At 35.9% G+C, this 21,256-nt stretch overlaps 2 protein-coding genes across 3 annotated transcripts; both read right to left on the bottom strand.

Moving 5' to 3' along the window:
* Positions 1–244: 244 nt before the first annotated feature.
* LOC133794208 (receptor-like serine/threonine-protein kinase SD1-8) lies at positions 245–3,827 on the bottom strand. 2 transcript variants are annotated; one of them, XM_062231419.1, is made up of 8 exons: positions 3,523–3,660; positions 2,429–3,329; positions 2,017–2,151; positions 1,737–1,900; positions 1,403–1,613; positions 1,046–1,283; positions 792–942; positions 245–706 (listed from the first exon to the last, which is right to left on the bottom strand). In XM_062231419.1, exons 2-8 carry the CDS (start codon positions 3,219–3,221, stop codon positions 395–397), a joined length of 2,004 nt encoding a protein of 667 aa, XP_062087403.1. In that variant the 5' UTR covers positions 3,222–3,329; positions 3,523–3,660; the 3' UTR covers positions 245–394. The 2 variants fall into 2 exon arrangements, with proteins under 2 accessions (XP_062087403.1, XP_062087402.1); XM_062231418.1 differs by having other exon boundaries at positions 2,429–3,827.
* Positions 3,828–13,349: 9,522 nt separating this feature from the next.
* LOC133794207 (receptor-like serine/threonine-protein kinase SD1-8) lies at positions 13,350–20,653 on the bottom strand. Its single transcript, XM_062231417.1, has 7 exons — positions 19,240–20,653; positions 15,216–15,353; positions 14,937–15,127; positions 14,639–14,849; positions 14,292–14,529; positions 14,038–14,188; positions 13,350–13,935 (listed from the first exon to the last, which is right to left on the bottom strand). Exons 1-7 carry the CDS (start codon positions 20,531–20,533, stop codon positions 13,621–13,623), a joined length of 2,538 nt encoding a protein of 845 aa, XP_062087401.1. The 5' UTR covers positions 20,534–20,653; the 3' UTR covers positions 13,350–13,620.
* Between the last annotated feature and the right edge of the window lie 603 nt (positions 20,654–21,256).

Genomic DNA, 21,256 nt, shown 5'->3' with positions numbered 1-21,256 from the left:
AGTCTTAGCTATCCAGAACATTACATCACCTAACACATCTCCATTGATTGAGACTAGATTACGAGTCTTCACCCTTTTTTCTCCAAGAGTCATGTCCACCGTTATCTCTCCATGGACTCTAAAAAATGTGAGTAGTGCCGATATGTGAGGGGTTGTAAACATTAACTAATTATCGAAGGCTTTTTATCCAAGGCAACAGAAATATACATATTGGAGTCCTCCTCATTTTGCGTATATAAAAATATTTACAAAGAGAGAGAGCATTAAATATATTTGACTGCTTAAAGACTCAAAATACATTAGTTAAATTCAATGCATGTTATGGTACGGGGAAAATCAAGGTGTACGTATTAGTCAAAATTCCCAATTGAAGAATAAAATGTACAAAGATTTCTTATCGTCCATCTAGAAGTGTGACTGTTAGACTATTAGCAGTATGAGGATTTTTCCCACTTGAAGATGTATGGTCCGATCCAAGGAAAGAAACTTCAGTACTGAAACCAGGTTCTTTGGGTTCTGGAACCGTTGAATTCTCATTACCCAACATGAGCAAAACAGAAGACATGATTGGTCTATCTTCCACACGTTGTTGCACACACAAAAGGCCTACTTTGATACACCTTTTTACTTCATCCGCGGAAAATGATCCCTCCATTGCTTTGTCTATTAGTTCCAACGCTTTTCCTTCATTCCATAGCTTCCAAGTCTGAACCATTTTCAACTCAGTATTAGACAAACTGTGAAAGACATCCTTGAGAGCATATGATGGAAACTTATGTTAGTTGACTTACATGTCCAAGAAGGTTAAGATCGTGATCAGGATGATAGAATCCCCAGTTCTTTTTCCCACTTACAATTTCTAATAGCAATACACCAAAACTAAAAACGTCTGATTTCACAGAAAAGTGCCCGGTCATAGCATATTCAGGAGACATATAACCGCTGTGAAAGATCGAGATGTCTCAGTAGAGCTTCAGCAATATTATGTTATGTAATTAAAGATGGAGATTGTTTTTCTAACGTAATATACTTATAAAGAACTTACTATGTTCCAATTATTCTGAGTGTCCTTTCTTGTGTTTGTTCTGTTCCAAAAATTCTTGCTATGCCAAAATCTGATATTTTGGGCTCCATCTCGCTGTCAAGTAATATATTGCTTGCTTTTAGATCCCTGTGGATGATTCTCAACCTGGAATCCTGATGAAGATACACTAACCCTCGTGATATCCCAGTAATTATGTCAAACCGCTTCTTCCATGTGAGTGATTTTTTTCTAGTTTCATCTGTTAGAGTAATTACACAACAAAATGATCAAACAAATTTTACATGATCAAAACTTCAAATTTTGAGAGTAGCATAATCAAACAGTTTCTGAAGACTCCTTGAGATTAAGAGTTCCTACCAAATAGTAAGGAATTTAAGCCCTTGTTGGGTAAGTACTCGTAAATGAGCATCTTTTCTTCTCCTTGAATACAGCATCCTAGGAGCTTAACAAGATTCCGATGCTGAAGTTTCGCAATCAAAATAACCTCATTCTTAAATTCTTCGGTGCCTTGACCAGAACTCTTTGAGAGCCTTTTTACAGCAATTTCTTGTCCAGAGGGCAATACACCCTACATAGAAAATACAAGTTTCAACTTTAATCACTATACTCGAGTTAATGTTTTTGGATCTGTCATCTATTATTTTCTGTTCCCATCAGTCTATTTTGGAAAATGAATTTAAGAAAAACACACCTTGTAGACAGGACCAAAGCCACCTTCGCCAATCTTGTTGGCGAAAGAGAATTCTCCAGTAGCTACAGAAACAATGTTCAGATCGAAAAGAGGTAGTTCTAGGTCCTCCTCTTGAGTTTCTAGCTCGTATTCTTCAGTCCGATTTTGCATGTTTCCTGTGGTAACTGTGGAATTGGGTTATTTTAGTAGGTTAGAAAATGGTATAATGACATGACTTGTTAGTACATTAGATAAAATGAAGTAAAAAGCATAAGCACAGCATGCATGCAAGCTCTCGTACCTGTCCTCTTGGCCATCCTTTTGCGGATTAAAAACCAGCCAATCAAACCAATTAGGATTAAACCTGTGACAGTTGAGATGACAATGACAACAGCCACCTTCAGTTGTTTTCTCTTCTTGGCATCAGCAATTGACTCTAAAAAACAGTGACCAAAAAAAAAAATAGCATTCACCTTATTTCAGACATTTGGGAGTAGTGTTATAAATAAAACAGAAGATCCTAGCATATACTGGGAAAGAAATCACAGTTGATATGGCTATTCATCATTCTTATTTAACTTGTTAAGTAAAATCTCTCTAATTCAAATTTCACCCTTTAATTTATTTTCTTAGCAACAAAACATCACATCCTTCCAGGAAAATGGCTTTCTAATAGAATCCAAAGAAACAGAGAAAGAGTTATTCGCACATACTTAGTTCAGCTCTCGCCATTCGCACATAGAGTGCTTCGCCTTGATCAGGAAAGCTCCTCATGTCAATCAAGTCTCCAGACCACATCACGCAATTCCCCCCATTCTCATTAGCAACAAGTCTAGTAAAAGCCGTACATGAACAATTCTTCAAACACATAGCCTGACATTCATCATGGCTCAATGTCCTATTCAACGCCAAAAAAGAATGATCAGGCAACTTCAATGACTTGAACATCACAAAACCATCTCCGTTCCCACAATTCAAATCCCATTTTCGCTCGCATCCACCTGACCAAACGCGCCTTCCCCACTCATCCGGCGACTTTGGCCGAAACCCATTCAAACACTTGCAAGTTGGGTAGGTGGAGCAGCTACCGTAAGGCCCACAAACCCCATAAGTGTCACAACCGTCCACCTGAAGGGTCACAAATATGGTCCACGCTTTGGTAGTTTCACTCCATACAAAGTACTGAATCAAGCCCTCTTGGCTCACCGTAAACCTCGATAAGGTGGTGTTGTCTTCGACCCTGAAACTATAATAGACCTCTTCAGTGTTTGAGATGAAAACAGGAGTGAATATTGGGTTGGGTTTGAGGTCCCTGTTCCCACTGAATCTGACTCCATCCCAAGGACCCCATCGATACTGTTTTTCGGTCCCTTTGACGAGGACCAACTGAGGCGTCTGCAATGATTCAAGTCCGAAAGTGAATTCTCCGGAAGCGGGATTATTACCGTCCAACCATGACGTCACGTTCCGGTGGAGGCCCTTTCTGAGGTTCCATCCGAGCTTCATTTCGGGTAAAAGAGTATCAGTTATATCGTCAAAACTCTGCCAAATATACTCCTCTGAAGAACCACCGCTGTTTTCATCTCTCAGAACAAGATTGCCGTTGTTTAAAAGCTGCAAAACGGGACTGGCCAGCGACTTAGTGGAATTTACAGACCAAAAAATTGCCGAATTGTTATTGGAAAGTGAAAACCCATTAGAGTTAAGCAGTAATCTTGCTGAAATATTTTGAATTGGGTTGTTTCTATTAGCCACCCAGGCCACTGTTAGAGGGGGTGGGAGATTCTTGTACCAAATACCCAAGTACCTGTTTGTGGAACTGCCGGGGCTGAAAAAGCTGAGTTCAAAGCGCTGGTTGGAAGAGACCAGGGTCTGGCCTCGGCCATCTTCGAGGAACTGGTTTTCTCTTAAGATGTCTTCTGCTATGGAGATTGGCGAGGTTACAGACAACAATAGGAGATAGAAAATAAAAAAACAATGAAGGCCCATTTGTTAACTGGTTACGTGAAATGGAAGAAGGTGGTTTTATGTACAATACCGTAAAGGTTTTGGAAATGACTATATTCAACATCCTGGGCAGCAAAAGTCAGAGTTTAATGCTGGAGATGGAGACCTGTTGACAATTTCAGGGTGTGTGTTTGGTATATTCGTAGCTTCATTGGGTCCAAAGGTTTAACTTTATGTTTGTGTCTTGATCGTTAAATCTGGTGAGGATGGTAAGAAGCAATAGTGTTCAAATGGCATGGTGGCTTATTTTGGCTCGAATTGCTTGTGTTTATTTACTTCGACGTAGACATGGTGAACTTAATATAATTTTTTAAAGTGAATTACTACCTAATTATTGTAAACTTAATGAATTTTAAAACAAGATTGAATGAAAGCTTAAAGAATATGGAAAAAAAATCACACAAAAGCAATTTTAATTTTTACAAGGATCATCAATACACAAATAATTTTACATCAATATCAAGAAAATCTTCCATGCTCATTTTTCTTACAAATTTTATTTCAAGTCTTCCCACTTGATCTTCACAGTTATGATATTCTTTCATTATTTCATCTGAAGAACATTAGCGTTTGCTATGAATGAACATTCTTTGAAGCACAAAGTTCTTCAACTTGCTAAAACAACAATCCACAAAGAAAACCAAAAATAAACCCTAATAAAGCTATTTCTCACAAAAATATCAACAATAGTTCTAACCAACTCACGTAATTAAAAACACACATATATCTTCATATATCTCACTAAAATAAAAAGTATTTAGCAAGAAAGTGTACACAATTTTCTACTTCAGTTATTATGTAAAAACCGAAATAAAATTCTCATTTTTTACTTTGATTTTTACTTAATAACTGAAGTAAAAATCCAATATTTTACTTTATTTTTTTTTATATATTTATTACTTTGTTCTGAACTACAGTTGTAAATTTAAGTAAAAACCGAATTAAATATAATATAAAAATCGTTTTTTTTTTCATGTATATACTAATAAAAAACAAAGAAAGCTGGTCAAATTTTCATAGCAAAATACCATGTATATTCATAATCCAAATTTTTTGGTCAAATATGTACAAAAAAGACATAATCAGATCATCAAAACTTTATAAATTACGTTAAATAAAAAACAAAAAAACATCGATCATAATCTGAATGAGGCTAAATAAAAATGGAACCGTCACGTATAAAAACGCAATAAGTAAAATAAAATATTTGTCATAATTTTATATTTTAATGGAACTAGATGAGAATGAAGATGATTAAAGTCAAATTATTAGAATAAATAAATTCTTGTTGATAAAATATTTTAAAGAATTATGATATTACAAGGATGTGAGTTAGTTTACTGGTCAACGCATGCATGTATGGTTCTAGAATATGGTATGTTTCAACGGAGCGGTCATTTCACGTAACCTATAAATCTATAACTTTAAATTAATAAAGTAAAGTGAGTACTCTGTTGAACAGAGAATATATTTGACCTCTCTCCCTCTTTTCATCCACCGACGACCCTTTTCGTTGGGATCATCTCCGACCTCCCCACATATGTGCCCAAAAGCATGGAACTTGGCTGATTTTTTTTCATTTATATCTAAAAATTAGTAAGAATACAAAACACATGCCCCAAAACCAACCAACATGATCACAAAGATGTCACTTAGCTGACAAAGAAAAATCACTTCTACAAACATTAACCCGTTTAGCTGGCCTTTGCTATTCAAAGTTATTGAGGAAATTAAAAAAAAAAAAATTTGAAGAGTTGAAATCCAGATATGGAGCAGTTCAATGGCCAGCCTGGACTACCCAAATTCATGGTAAGATAAAAAAGTGCAAACCTTGAAACGAAATGACTTGTTAATATCAGTAGAGGGAGAACCAGAAAAATCATCGGTAGTAGCTGTTAAAAGTCATTACCGTATCTAAAATGCTTTAGAATTCTAAAATGTTTTAGAATATACTAAAAAGAACATAGAATATTCTAGAAAGTTCTTGAATAGCTTAGAACTAATTAGACAATGTAAAAAGTTCTAGAAACATTTAGAAAAATGAAGAAAGTAGTTAAATAAATTATAAAGTTAGAAAATTCTAGAAAGATGTAGATGTTTCCTTCGTAGCCTATAAATACAAATGTAATGTGTGTCCAAGGAAGTAGTAAAGTGAGTGTCCCAAAAGTGAGTCAAAGAGTGAGTACACAAAGTACATATAAAATTGTTTCAAAAAGTGTAAGCTAGAGTGTTTAGTGTGTGTGGTCAAAAATTGTAATCAAGTCTTGGTGTAATTACGTTTTCACGTGTTGTGGCGTCCAACAAGTGGTACCAAAGCCGGATCGGGGTCATACCGAAAGAGTCATTTGTTGAGTTTCTTAAAGTGATCATGTGTGGTTTAGTACTACAGAGTTTGCACGATGGGTGACCTTCAAGTGGTCGGTGGAATTAAGAAACTTAACAACCAAAATTACAACACGTGGTCGATGCACATGGAGGCATATCTCCAAGGCCAAGACTTGTGGGAGATCGTTGGCGGCAATGAAGTCACACAACCGGAGGATGCAACCGCTTTGAAGAAATGGAAGATTAAAGCGGGCAAAGCCATGTTTGCGATTCAGACCACAGTTGAAGATGAAATGTTGGAGCACATCAGGCCAGCGAAGACACCAAAGGCAGCGTGGGATACTTTCGCATCACTATTCACCAAGAAGAATGATATGAGATTGCAGCTTTTGGAGAATGAGCTTCTCTCAATCAGGCAGCGCGACATGACGATCAACCAATACTTCACCAAGGTAAAATCTCTTTGTCGCGAAATCTCTGCATTAGACTCTGCTGCTGGCATGTCAGATGCTAGAATTAGAAGAATTATTATTCATGGATTAAGGCCAGAATTTAGAACTTTTATTGCTGCAATACAAGGTTGGCCAACCCAACCTTCTCTTGTTGAATTAGAAAACTTGCTAGCTGACCAAGAAGCGTTAGCTAAGCAAACATCTGGAATCTCATTAAAGAGTGACGAAGAAGCACTCTTTAGTGGTGATAAGAAAGGTCGATCTCGACCAAATGCTAGCAAAATTTTTAAGAAAAATGATGACAAGGATAGTCATCATGGAAGCTCCCAAATAGGGGGAGCTCAAAAGAAAGACAACTGGCGTGGCCAGTCAAAGAATAACAATAAATTTGATGGGAAATGCTACAACTATGGAAAGTACGGCCAGATGGCTAAAAGTTGCTGGTTCAAGAAGAAAATTGCAGAAGGTAATGCAGCCACGTCAAATGCAGAAAAGACAAGCGATGAAGAATGGGACGTAGAAGCATCCTTCGCTGTGGAGGAAGAAGAATTAGCTCTAGCAGCTACTGTTCCAGGAAAGATCGACTACAATAATGATTGGATAGTCGACTCTGGCTGTTCAAATCATATGACAGGGGACAAAGAGAAGTTGCAAAGCATGACCAAGTACAAAGGTGGTCGCGTGGTAATGACAGCCAACAACTCAAGATTACTAATTGCCCATATCGGTAAAACAAAAATAGTGCCACGATTCAGTATAAAAGAAGTTTCACTCCAGGATGTCTACCATGTACCTGGAATGAAGAAAAACTTACTGTCAGTAGCAGAACTTACGACATCAGAACACCACGTCGTATTCGGTCCTCATGATGTCAGGATATATCAAGACCTTAAGATCTCTGGAACACCGAGGATGAAAGGGCGACGTTTAGAGTCTATCTATGTAATGTCAGCAGAGTCAGCTTATGTAGACAAGACTCAAAAGAACGAAACAACAGATTTGTGGCATGCAAGGCTAGGACATGTCAGCTATCATAAACTCAATGTGATGATGAAGAAATCTATGCTGAAGGGTCTTCCTCAACTCGAAGTTAGAACAGAGACTGTATGTGCTGGCTGCCAATACGGTAAGGCACATCAATTACCGTATGAAGACTCAAAGTTCAAAGCCAAAGCACCGTTGGAGCTAGTCCATTCTGACGTATTCGGGCAAGTCAAGTAACCATCGATCAGCGGCATGCGGTACATGGTTACATTCATTGACGACTTCTCACGGTACGTATGGGTGTTCTTTATAAAAGAAAAGTCCAAAAATTTTTCAAAATTTAAAGAATTCAAAGAAATAGTCGAAGGAGAAGTTGGCAAGAAAATTAAATGTCCGCGAACAAACAATGGCGGTGAATACACATCAGATGAATTTTCTCAGTACTTACGAGAGTGCCGCATACGCCATCAATTCACATGTGCCAATACACCACAACAGAATCGAGTAGCTGAGAGGAAGAATCGACACCTTGCAGAGACATGTCGAAGCATGCTACATGCGAAGAATGTTCCAGGAAGATTTTGGGCAGAAGGTATGAAGACAACAGCTCATGTGATCAATAAACTTCCCCAAGAAAAGTTAGGGTTCATTTCACCCTTTGAGAAACTGTGGGGTTGTAGACCTGCAGTAAGTCACTTTCGAGTGTTTGGCTGTGTGTGCTACGTGTTTGTGCCAAGTCATCTACGTAGCAAATTTGACAAGAAGGCAATTCGATGTATCTTTGTGGGATACGATAGCCAAAGGAAAGGGTGGAAGTGCTGCGATCCTAATACTGGAAAATGTTATACATCAAGGAATGTGGTTGTTATCCCCAAAAAATGGAGATCGATGACGTGGCAATAGAGGTGACAAGTGGCAGTACATGCTCCGTAAAAGACACATTGAATAGTCAATAAATACATTGACTCCTCAGAGTTGTGATAAAGTGACCCGGTAGACTGATGAAGAGTTTTGACTGCTTAAGAAGTGTCATGACTGACCAGGCATGACCTTGTCCGACCAGTCACGTGTTTGTCTGCCCAGGAGTGACATTGTCCTACCAGCATGCACATGTCCTACCAGCACTGGCATGCTAGAGGAGAGTGCCATGTTAGACGAGAGACATGGCATGCTAGAGGAGAGTGCCATGTTAGACGAGAGACATGGCATGCTAGAGGAGAGTGCCATGTTAGACGAGAGGCATGGCATGCTAGAGGAGATTGCCATGTTAGACGAGAAACATGGCATGCCAGAGAACGTGCCATCTTAGAGGAGAGGAGTGCATGTCCTACCAGCAAGTGCATGTCCTACCAGCACTTGCATATGTCCAGCATGCATGTGTCCGACTAGCACTTGCATGAATGGTCAGTAGGAGATATGGGTCGACCAGATAGAGGAGGACTAAGTCAAGATTCTCAGAAACGGCTTCAATAAGAACCGGTCTTGGCACATGCGAGAATATCTCATTTTTCCCCAAAAATTGGGTGTTCTGTTAAATTTTGAATATTTTTGTAATTTAAATATAATAAGAATAATAAAATATCCCGATTCTAGGGGATATCAGATGTATGATCCTAAGCCTATAAATACATGACTTATGAGATCAGAAGGAGACTTTTTGGGAAATTTTGGGTCTGAGTTTCTAGAGAGAGAAAGTGCTTGTATCTGTAAGAGTTCTTGTATTCTTGAAATCTGTACTGAAGAAACTCAGTTGACTCAGTTCATCTGATCTTGAGTACAGATCTATAATCACAACTCTATGTGGATTAGGCTATTACCAACATATTGGGGCTGAACCACTATAAAAATTGCTGTGTTATTTACTTTCTGTTAAAAAATCGTCTGTGTCGTTTTATTTCTCTTGAAGGCTTTATCGTTTTTGACGTTCTCACGTCGTTGGCTAAAAACGCGATCAACAGTGGTATTTGATGAAGCCTCATCATGGTGGTCACCACGAAAGGAAGAGTTGCCAGATTCTAAAGAAATAGAAGACAATTTGCAAAAGAAGATGGGGGAGAAAATTGTTGAGCTACATTCGACTCCAGAAATGGATGAAGAAAAACAAAGTGAGGAAGACAACGAAGAGGCAACACAAAGTCCCTGGCAAACAAGAGTGCATCAAAGAGCAGCAGACGATGCAAGTGATATTCAACTTGAAGAAGTAAGCCCGCAACCTCGGAGATCAACAAGAGCACGGAAGCCGAATCCTAAGTATGCCAATGCTGCTGTAGCCAAAGAACAAAAGTTCAGAGAACCAGATACATATGAAGAAGCGTCCCAGAATATCAAATGGATAGAAGATATGAAAGAAGAGATAAGTGCACTAGAGAAGAATCAAACTTGGGAGCTGGTGCCAAAGCCAAAGGAAGTAAAACCCATTTCCTGCAAATGGGTATACAAGGTAAAAACTCGTCCTAATGGATCAATTGAGAGATATAAAGCCCGGTTAGTAGCTCGTGGATTCTCTCAACAGTATGGGCTAGATTATGATGAAACGTTCAGCCTAGTTGCCAAGATTACAACAGTACGAGTCCTGCTAGCGCTTGCAGCATGTAAAGACTGGAGACTATGGCAGATGGATGTGAAGAACGCCTTTCTACATGGAGAACTAGATCGAGAAATATACATGGTCCAACCAAGAGGATTTGAGGATAAAGTTCATCCTGAGTATGTTTGTAAACTGAAAAAGGCACTCTATGGATTGAAGCAAGCTCCACGAGCATGGTATGGCAAGATTGCTGAGTTCTTAGTAAAGAGCGGTTATACCATGGGGCATGCAGATTCAAGCTTATTCGTCAAAGTAAGGGATGCAAAGATCGCAGTTGTCCTAGTATATGTCGATGACCTCATCATCACTGGCGATGATGAAGTAGAAATTTGCCAAACAAAGGAGAACCTATCAGTTTGCTTTCAAATGAAGGAACTTGGAGAATTGAAACACTTCCTTGGATTAGAAGTTGACCGAACTAAGGAAGGTTTATTTCTCTGTCAACAAAAGTACGCTAGAGATTTGTTGCAAAGGTTTGGAATGCTCGAGTGCAAGCCTATCTCAACACCTATGGAGACTAATGCCAAGTTATGTGCGCATGAAGGGCAGGACTTGCAAGACGGAGCAATGTACCGACAGCTGGTTGGTAGTCTAATTTATCTAACATTGACTCGACCAGATATCTCGTATGCAGTTGGTGTAGCAAGACGGTATATGCAACACCCAAAGAAACCTCATTTGGAAGCAGTGCGACGAATGCTAAGGTATGTCAAAGATACCATTAACTATGGTCTCTTATATAAGAAAGATGACGAGGTTAAGATAGTTGGATACTGTGATGCTGATTATGCTGGAGATCATGATACCCGTCGATCAACTACTGGGTATGTATTCAAGCTTGGATCTGGAGCTATATCTTGGTGTAGCAAAAGGCAACCAACGATGTCCTTGTCAACCACTGAAGCAGAATATAGAGCAGCAGCAATGGCAGCTCAGGAAAGTATGTGGTTAATGCAACTGATGAAGGATCTACACCAATCTACAGACAATGCAATACCGCTTTATTGTGATAATCAGTCTGCTATTCGCTTAGCAGAAAATCCAGTATTTCATGCAAGAACAAAGCACGTGGAACTGCATTATCATTTTCTGAGAGAAAAAGTGCTTCAAGAAGAAATAGAGATGCAACAAATCAACACAAATGATCAAGTTGCTGACATATTCACCAAAGGACTAAGCACAATCAAGTTTTCGAAATTCAGAACTCAACTAAACCTTGTTAAATGAGAAGAAGCTTAGAGATTCGGTAATGAGGGGGAGTGTTAAAAGTCATTACCGTATCTAGAATGCTCTAGAATTCTAGAATGTTCTAGAATATACTAAGAAGAACATAGAACATTCTAGAAAGTTCTTGAATAGCTTAGAACTAATTAGACAACATAAAAAGTTCTAGAAACATTTAGAAAAATGAAGAAAGTAGTTAAATAAATTATAAAGTTAGAAAATTCTAGAAAGATGTAGATGTTTCCTTCGTAGCCTATAAATACAAATGTAATGTGTGTCCAAGGAAGTAGCAAAGTGAGTGTCCCAAAAGTGAGTACACAAAGTGCATCTAAAAGTGTTCCAAAAAGTGTAAGCTAGAGTGTTTAGTGTGTGTGGTCAAGAATTGTAATCAAGTCTTGGTGTAATTACTTTTGTATCAATAAAGTAATTACGTTTTCACGTGTTGTGGCGTCCAACAATAGCCATAGCAGAGCAGAACGTCTTAAAATTATTATCTCTTAATTAAAATAAAAATTGGAACAAATTACCGATAAAATTTTTGGCTGAGTCGCAGACTAAGTCGCTCTCTTTAAGACATTTTGCGGCTCTGCCCCAAGTGTGCACGACAGCTTATCAACTACGTCGTCCCCAAGATAAAACAACCACTGTATATGAAACCTCTCTGCACCGAAAAACTTTGTTCTCGTACACCCTCAAAAACTAAGAGAAAATTCGATTATTTTATAAGAGAATGTTTTTTCTATAAAAAAAAAGATGTATTCTCTCGTTATTCTAATATTTAATTGTACGAGGAATTGTCGCGTAATCATGTGCTGTTAAAACATATTATGTGTGTGGTGGTCAAGTATTTGAGTATCCCTTTTGAAGGAGTGTTCCAAACCCATGTGAGATTTTTTCCATACCACACACAAATATATAAATATATTTTTTCAATTTTTAACAATTCACTTTTATCTTTTAACAAAAAAAATTCCAACAGTTACTACTCTAACATGTAATTTTCATAGTTTTTCCAGTCTTATGGGTTGTTTGGTTTGAAAGAGACTTTGTGGAGTGGATTATAATAAAAAAATCCCTCAGCCATTGCGGCAAATTAAGTCAGATTACATTATTGATTAAAAAAATTAAATTATAAATATTTTAATTGAATATTCTAAGATGGAGGAATATACGGTGTGGGGAGCTCTATTGTAGCCAACAATCTGGGCCAAAATAAATGGCCCAGATCGTGTACCATTTTGCACAGAGAACTCTGTTCCATTTAGGCACGAACTAAATTAATTTAGGCTAGATTCTGAACAACTTGTCACTAAATTTGAAATTTCTCATCAATTCTCTTACGCTAGCCTTAATTTAATTTTGTTTGTGTACATTTCTTTTTTATGGATGACATTAACTTTTAATTAAAAAAATATATATTAATTTTTTATTATGTATTATGTACAAATTTTCTATATTTTGGTTTGTCTTTTTATCAAATTTCTATTAAGTAATAATATGTGTATCTAAAATATGTATTTAAACTAAAGTGATAGTTTAGATTAGTTATCACATTTATCAAAATTGGAATCCATTATTTTTAAAAATATTGTCACGTCACTGTAAGTAATATTTATTTGCATATTTTGGGTGCACATATCATTACAAAATTTTCATTTTACTATACAAATTTCTTAATTTATACATATAAACCAGACAGGTTCGAACAAGACAACATTTTCCATCTATACATATAATATATATTTATATAATCACAAAGGTTTTGCCATATTTTTTGAAGTCATTTTACATTTTGCCCCTGTTTCAATATTTTTTTTGCAAAATTGCCTCCAACACTTGCAGCTGATCGACAGTTGGTCAAAATTTTAGACAGAAACTATTATGCACAAAATTAGGCCAAAATATAAAATGACTTAAAAAAATATGTCGTTTTCACCAATTAGTCTAATCATAAACCTTAAGAAATAAATTAAGAATCTTTGTCCTTGTTCTTATTCATCTTAATTTTCTTGAAACTTCAATTAGTTAATATGTTATGTTACTTAATCGTCAATCTGAAAAATTAGGTGCCTTTAACTTTGATTGGTACAATTCAATCCCCATGGGAGTGTTATGAAACAGCCAAATATGCAATTCTCTTGGCAATATCAATCATTTAGCTTGTATTCAATAATAGCTTTAACAATGCGAATGAAGATATAATCAAATTATACTCAAAATCTGATCTCTCTCTCTCCCTCTCTCTCTCTCTCTCTATATATATATATATATATATATGCACAAAAAATGAGATTGTTTCCAGGATGCTTGATGAGATAAGTGCCTTCTACCTACCATCTAGCACTGTGACTGTCAAGCGGTTCACTGTGAAAGATTGATCTTCTTGTTTACTGGTTGATGAATCAGTCTCCATGGGACTCCTGTCAAGGCAAAATCCAGGATTTTTAGGCTGAGGCATAGTTGCAGTTTCACTACTAAGCATCAAAACCACTGTGCTCATTGTAGGCCTGTCTTCTGCGCGCTCTTGGACGCATAAGAGGCCGACTTGTATGCACCTCATTACTTCCGACGCTGAATATGAATCGCCTACCGATGAATCTACTATTTCCAATGCCTTTCCTTCCTTCCACAGGTTCCAAGCCTGCAACAGTTTTTATCACGAGACTGATATGAACAAAAAAAAAAGAAAACTGAACATGTTCGAAGTAAAAAAGAAATGTAATTGTTATGCTCTTTCACTTACATATCCCAGCAGGTTTAATTCGTTGTTTGCATAATAAAATCCTCTGTTCTTTTTGCCACTAATGATCTCCAACACCAGAACGCCAAAACTAAATGCATCAGATTTCACTGAGAAGAGTCCATCCATTGCATACTCAGGTGCCATATATCCACTGCATGTCATGAATGAAAGGACTAAGTACTTTTACAGGTGAATGGAGTAAGAATTCGAATTCGAATTCGAAGAGTATGCATACAATTTCTTATGGTACTTACTATGTTCCCACCACTCTTAATGTGTTTGCTTCAGTCTGATCTCTACCAAATATTCTCGCCATTCCAAAATCTGATATCTTTGGTGCTAATTCTGCATCGAGCAGGATGTTGCTTGCTTTGAGATCCCTATGAATAATTCTAAACCTGGAATCCTGGTGAAGGTAAAGAAGCCCTCTTGCAATTCCACAAATAATGTTGAAACGCTTAGGCCAATCCAGTAAAGACCTTTTCACTTTACCTGCATCAATTTAATTTTTCTTCTTAACCATAAATGTCATGCCTCGAAATTGATTCAAATACTTAATAGTAAATAGTAAAGCAATTAAAGATTAAGCTGAAAGACTAACTGAACAAAACAGAGTCCAGGCTTCTGTTTTCCATGTATTCATATATCAGCATCTTTTCATCCATCTCAACGCAGCAACCAAGCAAACGAACAAGATTTATGTGTTGCAGCCTCGCGATCAAGCGAACTTCATTTTTGAATTCTTCGACGCCTTGCCCTGAGTTCTTTGAGAGCCTCTTCACGGCAACTATTTGTTCTTCTTCTAAAATACCCTGCTTGGAAAAAACATTAATACATCAGATTCTAGTTATGGGGTGAGCACGTATGACTTTACGAGTATCTAAAATAACATGACTTACTTTGTAAACACAACCGAAACCACCTTGCCCCAGTTTATTGTCATCAGAAAAGTTGTTTGTAGCCACTGCAATCGTAGTATAATCAAGCAATGGCAACTCTAGCTCATCTTTGTCTCTTTCACCTGAGTAGAACTCCTTCTTTGAGATAACCACATCATTCAACAAAAAATCCTGGCTTCTTTCACGCATAACTATTTTCAAACAAACAAATGAACAAGTTAGAAAACACCATTTTTCATGCATTTCTCTAATGGTCTGAGAAAATTTCTTGGTCCATACCTCTATTCTCTGATTTTCCTTTGCACAAATTTCGTAAACCCTTTCTCTTCCATACCAAAAAGAGTCCTAATAACAGAATGCAGCCACCGACAGCAACTGCCACTATTATAATTATTCGTTTTGTTGTCCAATCACTGTCTGAAATGAGCAGATTCATAAAACTAATAGTGAATTTCAAAGCCATATATAAAGAAAAAGCTCATACATCCTAGTTGGTTTCTAGTACATTAAAAAATTAGCTAGTCTATAATATAAGAAGTTTCCAAATAAATATTGTTTGAGAAAATATCACGTGGAAAGTGTGGGGTATATTCAACAATTTATAACAGTATGAGTTACTCTACTCATCACCAATTAGTTTTGAGATGGAACCTGATACTTCTTATTATGCACCATTTTCCATATTCTAATATGGTATCAAGAGCCAAAGAAAACTCTAACGAGTATGTATCCGATCTAAATCCAAAAAGAGAGCTAAAAGATCCATTTGTGATTCGGGGATAGTGAGCCAAAAAGAACCAATGAGCCACTTGCGATCGAGTCTTCTTATCATGCATCACTTTCCACATTCTAACAAATATTGAAGATAAAATTCAAAGGAAAAAATACCAAAGGCCTTTCAAAGCTCAAGAGAAGGGAACCAAAAACAGAGAAGAAAGTGGGAAAGATACCATAAACAACCAAAAACAGAGGAGAAAGTGGGAAAGATACCTTAAACACAAAGAAATTGTCAATTTTCATTTAACACCCAAAAAAGTAAATAAAGAAACTGAGTAGACACTTCGTAATAAGACAATGAAACAACATTGAAGACACATACACTATGTTTAGTATGGTTTTCGTTTTTAAGGTAAGAATATGAATGAAATATTGAATTTGATCCCATGAAGACATTCCTTAAGGAACAATAGAAGAACACCTAACTTACCGGCAAGGGGGCCCCACGGTCTCCTTTTGACATGGAATCCAATTAATTGAGGTTAACTCAATTTGCTATATTTATATTAGTATTGTATTTGTAGGTCACCAGCTCAGTTGAGATGATTTTAATGAATTGATAGCTCACTTTAATATATAAGATAATAAGCACTCCACATGTGCTCCAAACTATACAAATGGAGTAATATGCATTAAATGCCAAAAATTCACATATATATCTTTCTAAGCAACCAAACCCCATTATTAATAGCTTTTTATGATAAAAAAACTTTTCTCTTAGATATTTATATATATAGGACAATTCTGGCTTCACTTTAAGCCCTACTGGTAGGGCACTCAATTTTTCTCGACCCGTGAACAGTTTTCGGCGCGATTTTTTTTTATGACTGTGTATATTGTAGCTATTTAGAGTATCTGCAAATTTTCAGAAAATTTCGAATAGTTTATAGTACCGAAAACTAGGTTCAAACATGTTTTCCACGCGCATAAAAAAAATTAGTCACGCGTGCAACAACATGTTTGAACCTAGTTTTCGGTACTGTAAACTATTTGGAATATTCTGAAAATTTGCATGATGCTCTAAATAGCTACAATATACACGATTATGAAAAAAAAATGGTGCCAAAAACTGTTCACGGGATGTAAATACTGAAAGCCCTACCGGTAGGGCTTAGAGTGAAGCCTTACAAGAGAATTCCCCTAATATATATTATATTTCCCCAAATTCGGATGATTACAACTTTTCATCACAAACAAAATGAACAATACTATTGTTTCTTCCCTACGTTTTTTAAGTACTATAAAAATTCAATAAAAAGTACCACCAAGACCTCTTATCCTCAACTGCTCTTCCACTTCAAGTTGAAAAGAAGCAATTTTTAATTTTATGATTTAGGATATTTGAAAAAAAAAAAAGAAACCAAAAGCAAAATTGAAAAAAGAGAAAGAAAAAGTAGAGAAGAAAAGAAAGAAAGATCTACGACTTTATTTTCAGGAGAGATGTGGTGGTCCCACTTCCGCCCTACCTTGATTGTTGATGGATGGAACCAAAATATTAGACCAAAAAAAAAATGTATATTAGAAAATATCTAGCTGACTGTCTATATTAAAATTTATTTTTCTTCACTATACTATGTAGAGATTTACATAAATGCAAGTGGGTTTTTAAATCTTAATCAGTGAATAAAAATTAGACAGCTTGTTTGAGCTTATACTTTTGTTTTTGGGCTTCTCAAAAGCTTTTTCTCAAGAAACTACAAATATTAACTTCCTTCCTAGCATTTTAGAGTCAAAAGCCAAAAATGACTTTTAAAAGGCTACTTTAGACAATTCATTTATATCATTTCCCTTTAGCAAAAGAAAGAAAAAAAAAGAAAAACCTATTTCTATTTCTAAAGAGATAAAAATACCTTATAAAGTCTTAGACATAAAATTTGAGAGATATATTTTTTTCTTCATGATGAATGAAAAATAATAACTAAATTCCCACAAAACATATTTAATAATTTTAACACTAATTTCATTAAGATTTTATTTTAAATTTAATTTAAGTTTGTAAAAAATATTTATCTTTTTTATAATTATACTAGGTAGAAACAACGTGCAATGTACGTTTGCTTAGTTTTAAAATTTAAATATTGTTAATAATTTTAATAAATATAATTTTAATAAAAACTAGTTCATTATTTTTTAAATATAATAGTTCTATAGTATATATATAAATATATATAATCTTTAAATATAGAATAAATTATATATAATAAATATATTTTTAAATATATATAATAGAATAAATTATAGTTCTATAGTATATATAAATATTTATATCAATAATCTTTACATATATAACATTTAAACACAACGTAAATATATATATTTACGTGACTACATGACATATATATATATAAAATACAATAATATTTAAAAAAAAATTAATAATAAAAATAAAATAAAAATAGAAAAAATCATAAACTAGACAGTAATATACGTGCATCAATTATTTTAATTTTAAATAATTATCGTTGTAAAATATCTCAAAAATATTTATTTTAATTTTTTAATTATTTATTTATTTAAATTTAAGTTGTTAAATATACAAATATTTAATTAAAGTTAAAAAATAAAATAAAAAACAGTCAAAAACAAAAATATCCCTTATCTCTTTTCTAGACACTTATTATATAAAAAATATAAGAGTAAATTTTAACTCTAATTTAAGATAACAATTTTGTAATTAAAAAAAACAAAAACTATAATCATCTTTAAATCAACATAGTCATCCGTGGTGCCCACAGAATTATTGCCACCGCCAGAATATTTCAAGCGCAGGAAAGACTATACTAGAATATTTCCACCTGTGCTGGTTGTGGCCGAAGCTAGTGTTAACCCAACCCAAGTCAAAAACGACGGCTCCGCCGAGAACGTTGGGCTGTAGGCCCCAATCACGTTGGGCTGTAGCCGTCGTGAAAAGGTTCAGTATTCCAGCTTTTTGTTGTTCCAATAATAATAAGGATTTATGGATTTTATTTGTATATTACATCATCACGGCTCATGTAACCATTTTACTAGGAACTTTCGTCACCCACCCCCAATATCACTGACAAGTAAAAGTAGACTCTTTACCATTTTACTTGTATGAAACCAAACTTTCTATTCTAGATGTTTTTCAATCACATACGGACCACCGGACACCACCCCTTTTAAGCTTTCCTAGTCAAAATAAAATTAGGTAATACTATACTAACTATTCTTAAAAGCATCTTACACGTGGCACGTGCGTGATGAATCACCACTATCCAAGTATACTCATTTCTGCAACATGCTTTTATGTTTTATCTCATTAACGTTCCTGGTCTATTTTCATTGTTAGTTATGGACCTATGGTGGTGGTGGGGTGTGAATGAAGATGGAGCTCATAAGAACCCAACTGGCTCCAGAGTATATTTCAAGATAAATAAATACGACCTATGATACTATGTCTTAAACAAACTGATAATAATCGATAGTAAATACTAATTATGTAATTAGTAAGATTGAGAAGGTTCCTTTTCAAAAGGACAAAACAAAAAAAGATTGAGAAGGTTACCTAGATCGGAAGCAGCCAACCTAAGAAAGAGCACTTGTCCACCTTCGGCGTAGTCTCTTAAATCAATTAGATCGCTACTCCACATGACACAGCCCGACCCACCATTCGAAACGACGGCGTTTGCAAATGCCGTGCAAGAACAGTTAGCCAAACATTTTTTTCTACACTCCTCAATGTTCATATTCCGGTCAACAAACGCCGTCGAACTCTCCGGCAACTTCATCTTCTTCATCGTCAAAAACTTGTCTTTGTCACATTCCGATTTCGTCTTCCTAAGGCACCCGTCGGACCCATCTCTCAGATTCCAGGCCTGTGGATTCTTGGGCGCAAAACCCTTCGGGCACTGACAAACAGGGGAGGCGTTCGAGTCACAGATTCCGTAAACACCACACTCTCTGTAATTGTCGCATTGATCTTTTGGGGCGTACCAGAACCGACTCCAGCTTTGACTACTTTCGATCCAGGTGTAACGCTCGAGAAACCCAGATGGGTTCACAAACAAACGAGAGATGATTGAACTTCCATTCGTTAAAAACGAGTAGTACACCTCTTGTTGAGTCGTGACAAATTCGAATTTCAGACCGCTTACGGGATTCATTTCCGGCACCCCACTGAATCTTTCTCCATTCCAAGGCCCGCTGCGATAGGCTATCTCTTGTTTGCTTCTCAAGAAAATTTCTGGGAATCCACGGTAATCTAAACTGAAAGAGTAATCTCCAGTCGAAGGGTCTGTCGAGCTCCTCCACGAGGTTATGTTTCTATTCACACCGGTTCTCAAGTCCCATCCTAGCTTCATGCCGGGCAACAAAGTATCCGTGGGAAAATCGAAGCTTTGCCATAAGAACTTTTCTGGATCGTTGTCGTTTTCTTCTCGAACGACAAGATTACCTGAATCTAAAAGCTGCAGAACTGGACTGACGGCTCTGGTTTTATTCGATGACGACCAAGCAAGGTTTCCGGTCGAGTCAAGGAGAACAAGAATTCCGTGATCACCGAACTTGAGAGTTGCGGAAGAATTGGCAAGTGGGGCGTCTCTGTTTGCGACCCAAACGTAGGTTTTGACTGGAAGTTTCTTGTACCAAATGCCCAAGTACCATCCTGAGGCACCGGGTTTGAAGAAACCAAGTTCAAAGTCCTGGCCGGCCGAGACAAGGGTTTGGTCATTTGAGAGAGAATGAATTGAAGATAGGGAATCTACAGAGGAAGAAGCAGTGCTATGTGGGAAGAGAGTTAAGAAAGCAACGCCGAAAATGGCGAAAAGAAAAGGACAACTGTGCTTTGGTAAAGGTCCCATTGTTTCACTCTCTGCGAGCTTTTTCCTTTGAGAAAATGCAGTAGGTGTTTGGTGTGTTTGTATTTAAGACATTTGTTGGTGTTTGAAGGGGAAAGCCGAAGACCCGGATAAAACAAACAAAAGAAATCAGAAAGACTTGAGCTTCCTACTATAAACGTTTTATTTATTTACTTTTAATTATTTTTTAAATTTATAGATTGAGAGCAACATATCATAATATAGATTGGTCATGCCAAACACGCATTAAATTAATTTGGAAAAAATAAAATAAAACAAATATTTATACATAAACACAACATTGACTGCTACGAAATATTTATAAATAAAAAATGTGTTGATTGACCTAAACTCTAGTATTTGACAAGTTTTACAATCACCATCCAAATTAGTTTAGATTCTGTGTCTAATAAAATTATGTTTGATAAGATAAAATCACTACCAGCTCTTTTGTTTCCCAATTGGACTTACTTCAAATATATATATATATATATATATCACCCCAATCCCAAGACCAAAAAAAAATGGTTTTTTTTTTTTTTTTTTCATCATGTACTTTTTTCATTATTTATTTAGGTTTTTTATTTTAATAAATTACTTTTTAGATTTATATTTTGTAAAATAGTTAAAATAGAATCTTAAATTAGATTTTGGTTAATGTTTTCTCAACTAAAATCACAAACAAAAATAAAATCATTCTGCTTAAAAATTGTGTTGTTATATTTA

This window comes from Humulus lupulus, chromosome 8 (assembly GCF_963169125.1).
Source record: "Humulus lupulus chromosome 8, drHumLupu1.1, whole genome shotgun sequence".
In the NCBI taxonomy this organism is placed as follows: domain Eukaryota; kingdom Viridiplantae; phylum Streptophyta; class Magnoliopsida; order Rosales; family Cannabaceae; genus Humulus; species Humulus lupulus.
The sequence above is the reverse complement of the archived record's forward strand: the minus strand, read 5'-3'. Positions and strand labels throughout refer to the sequence as shown.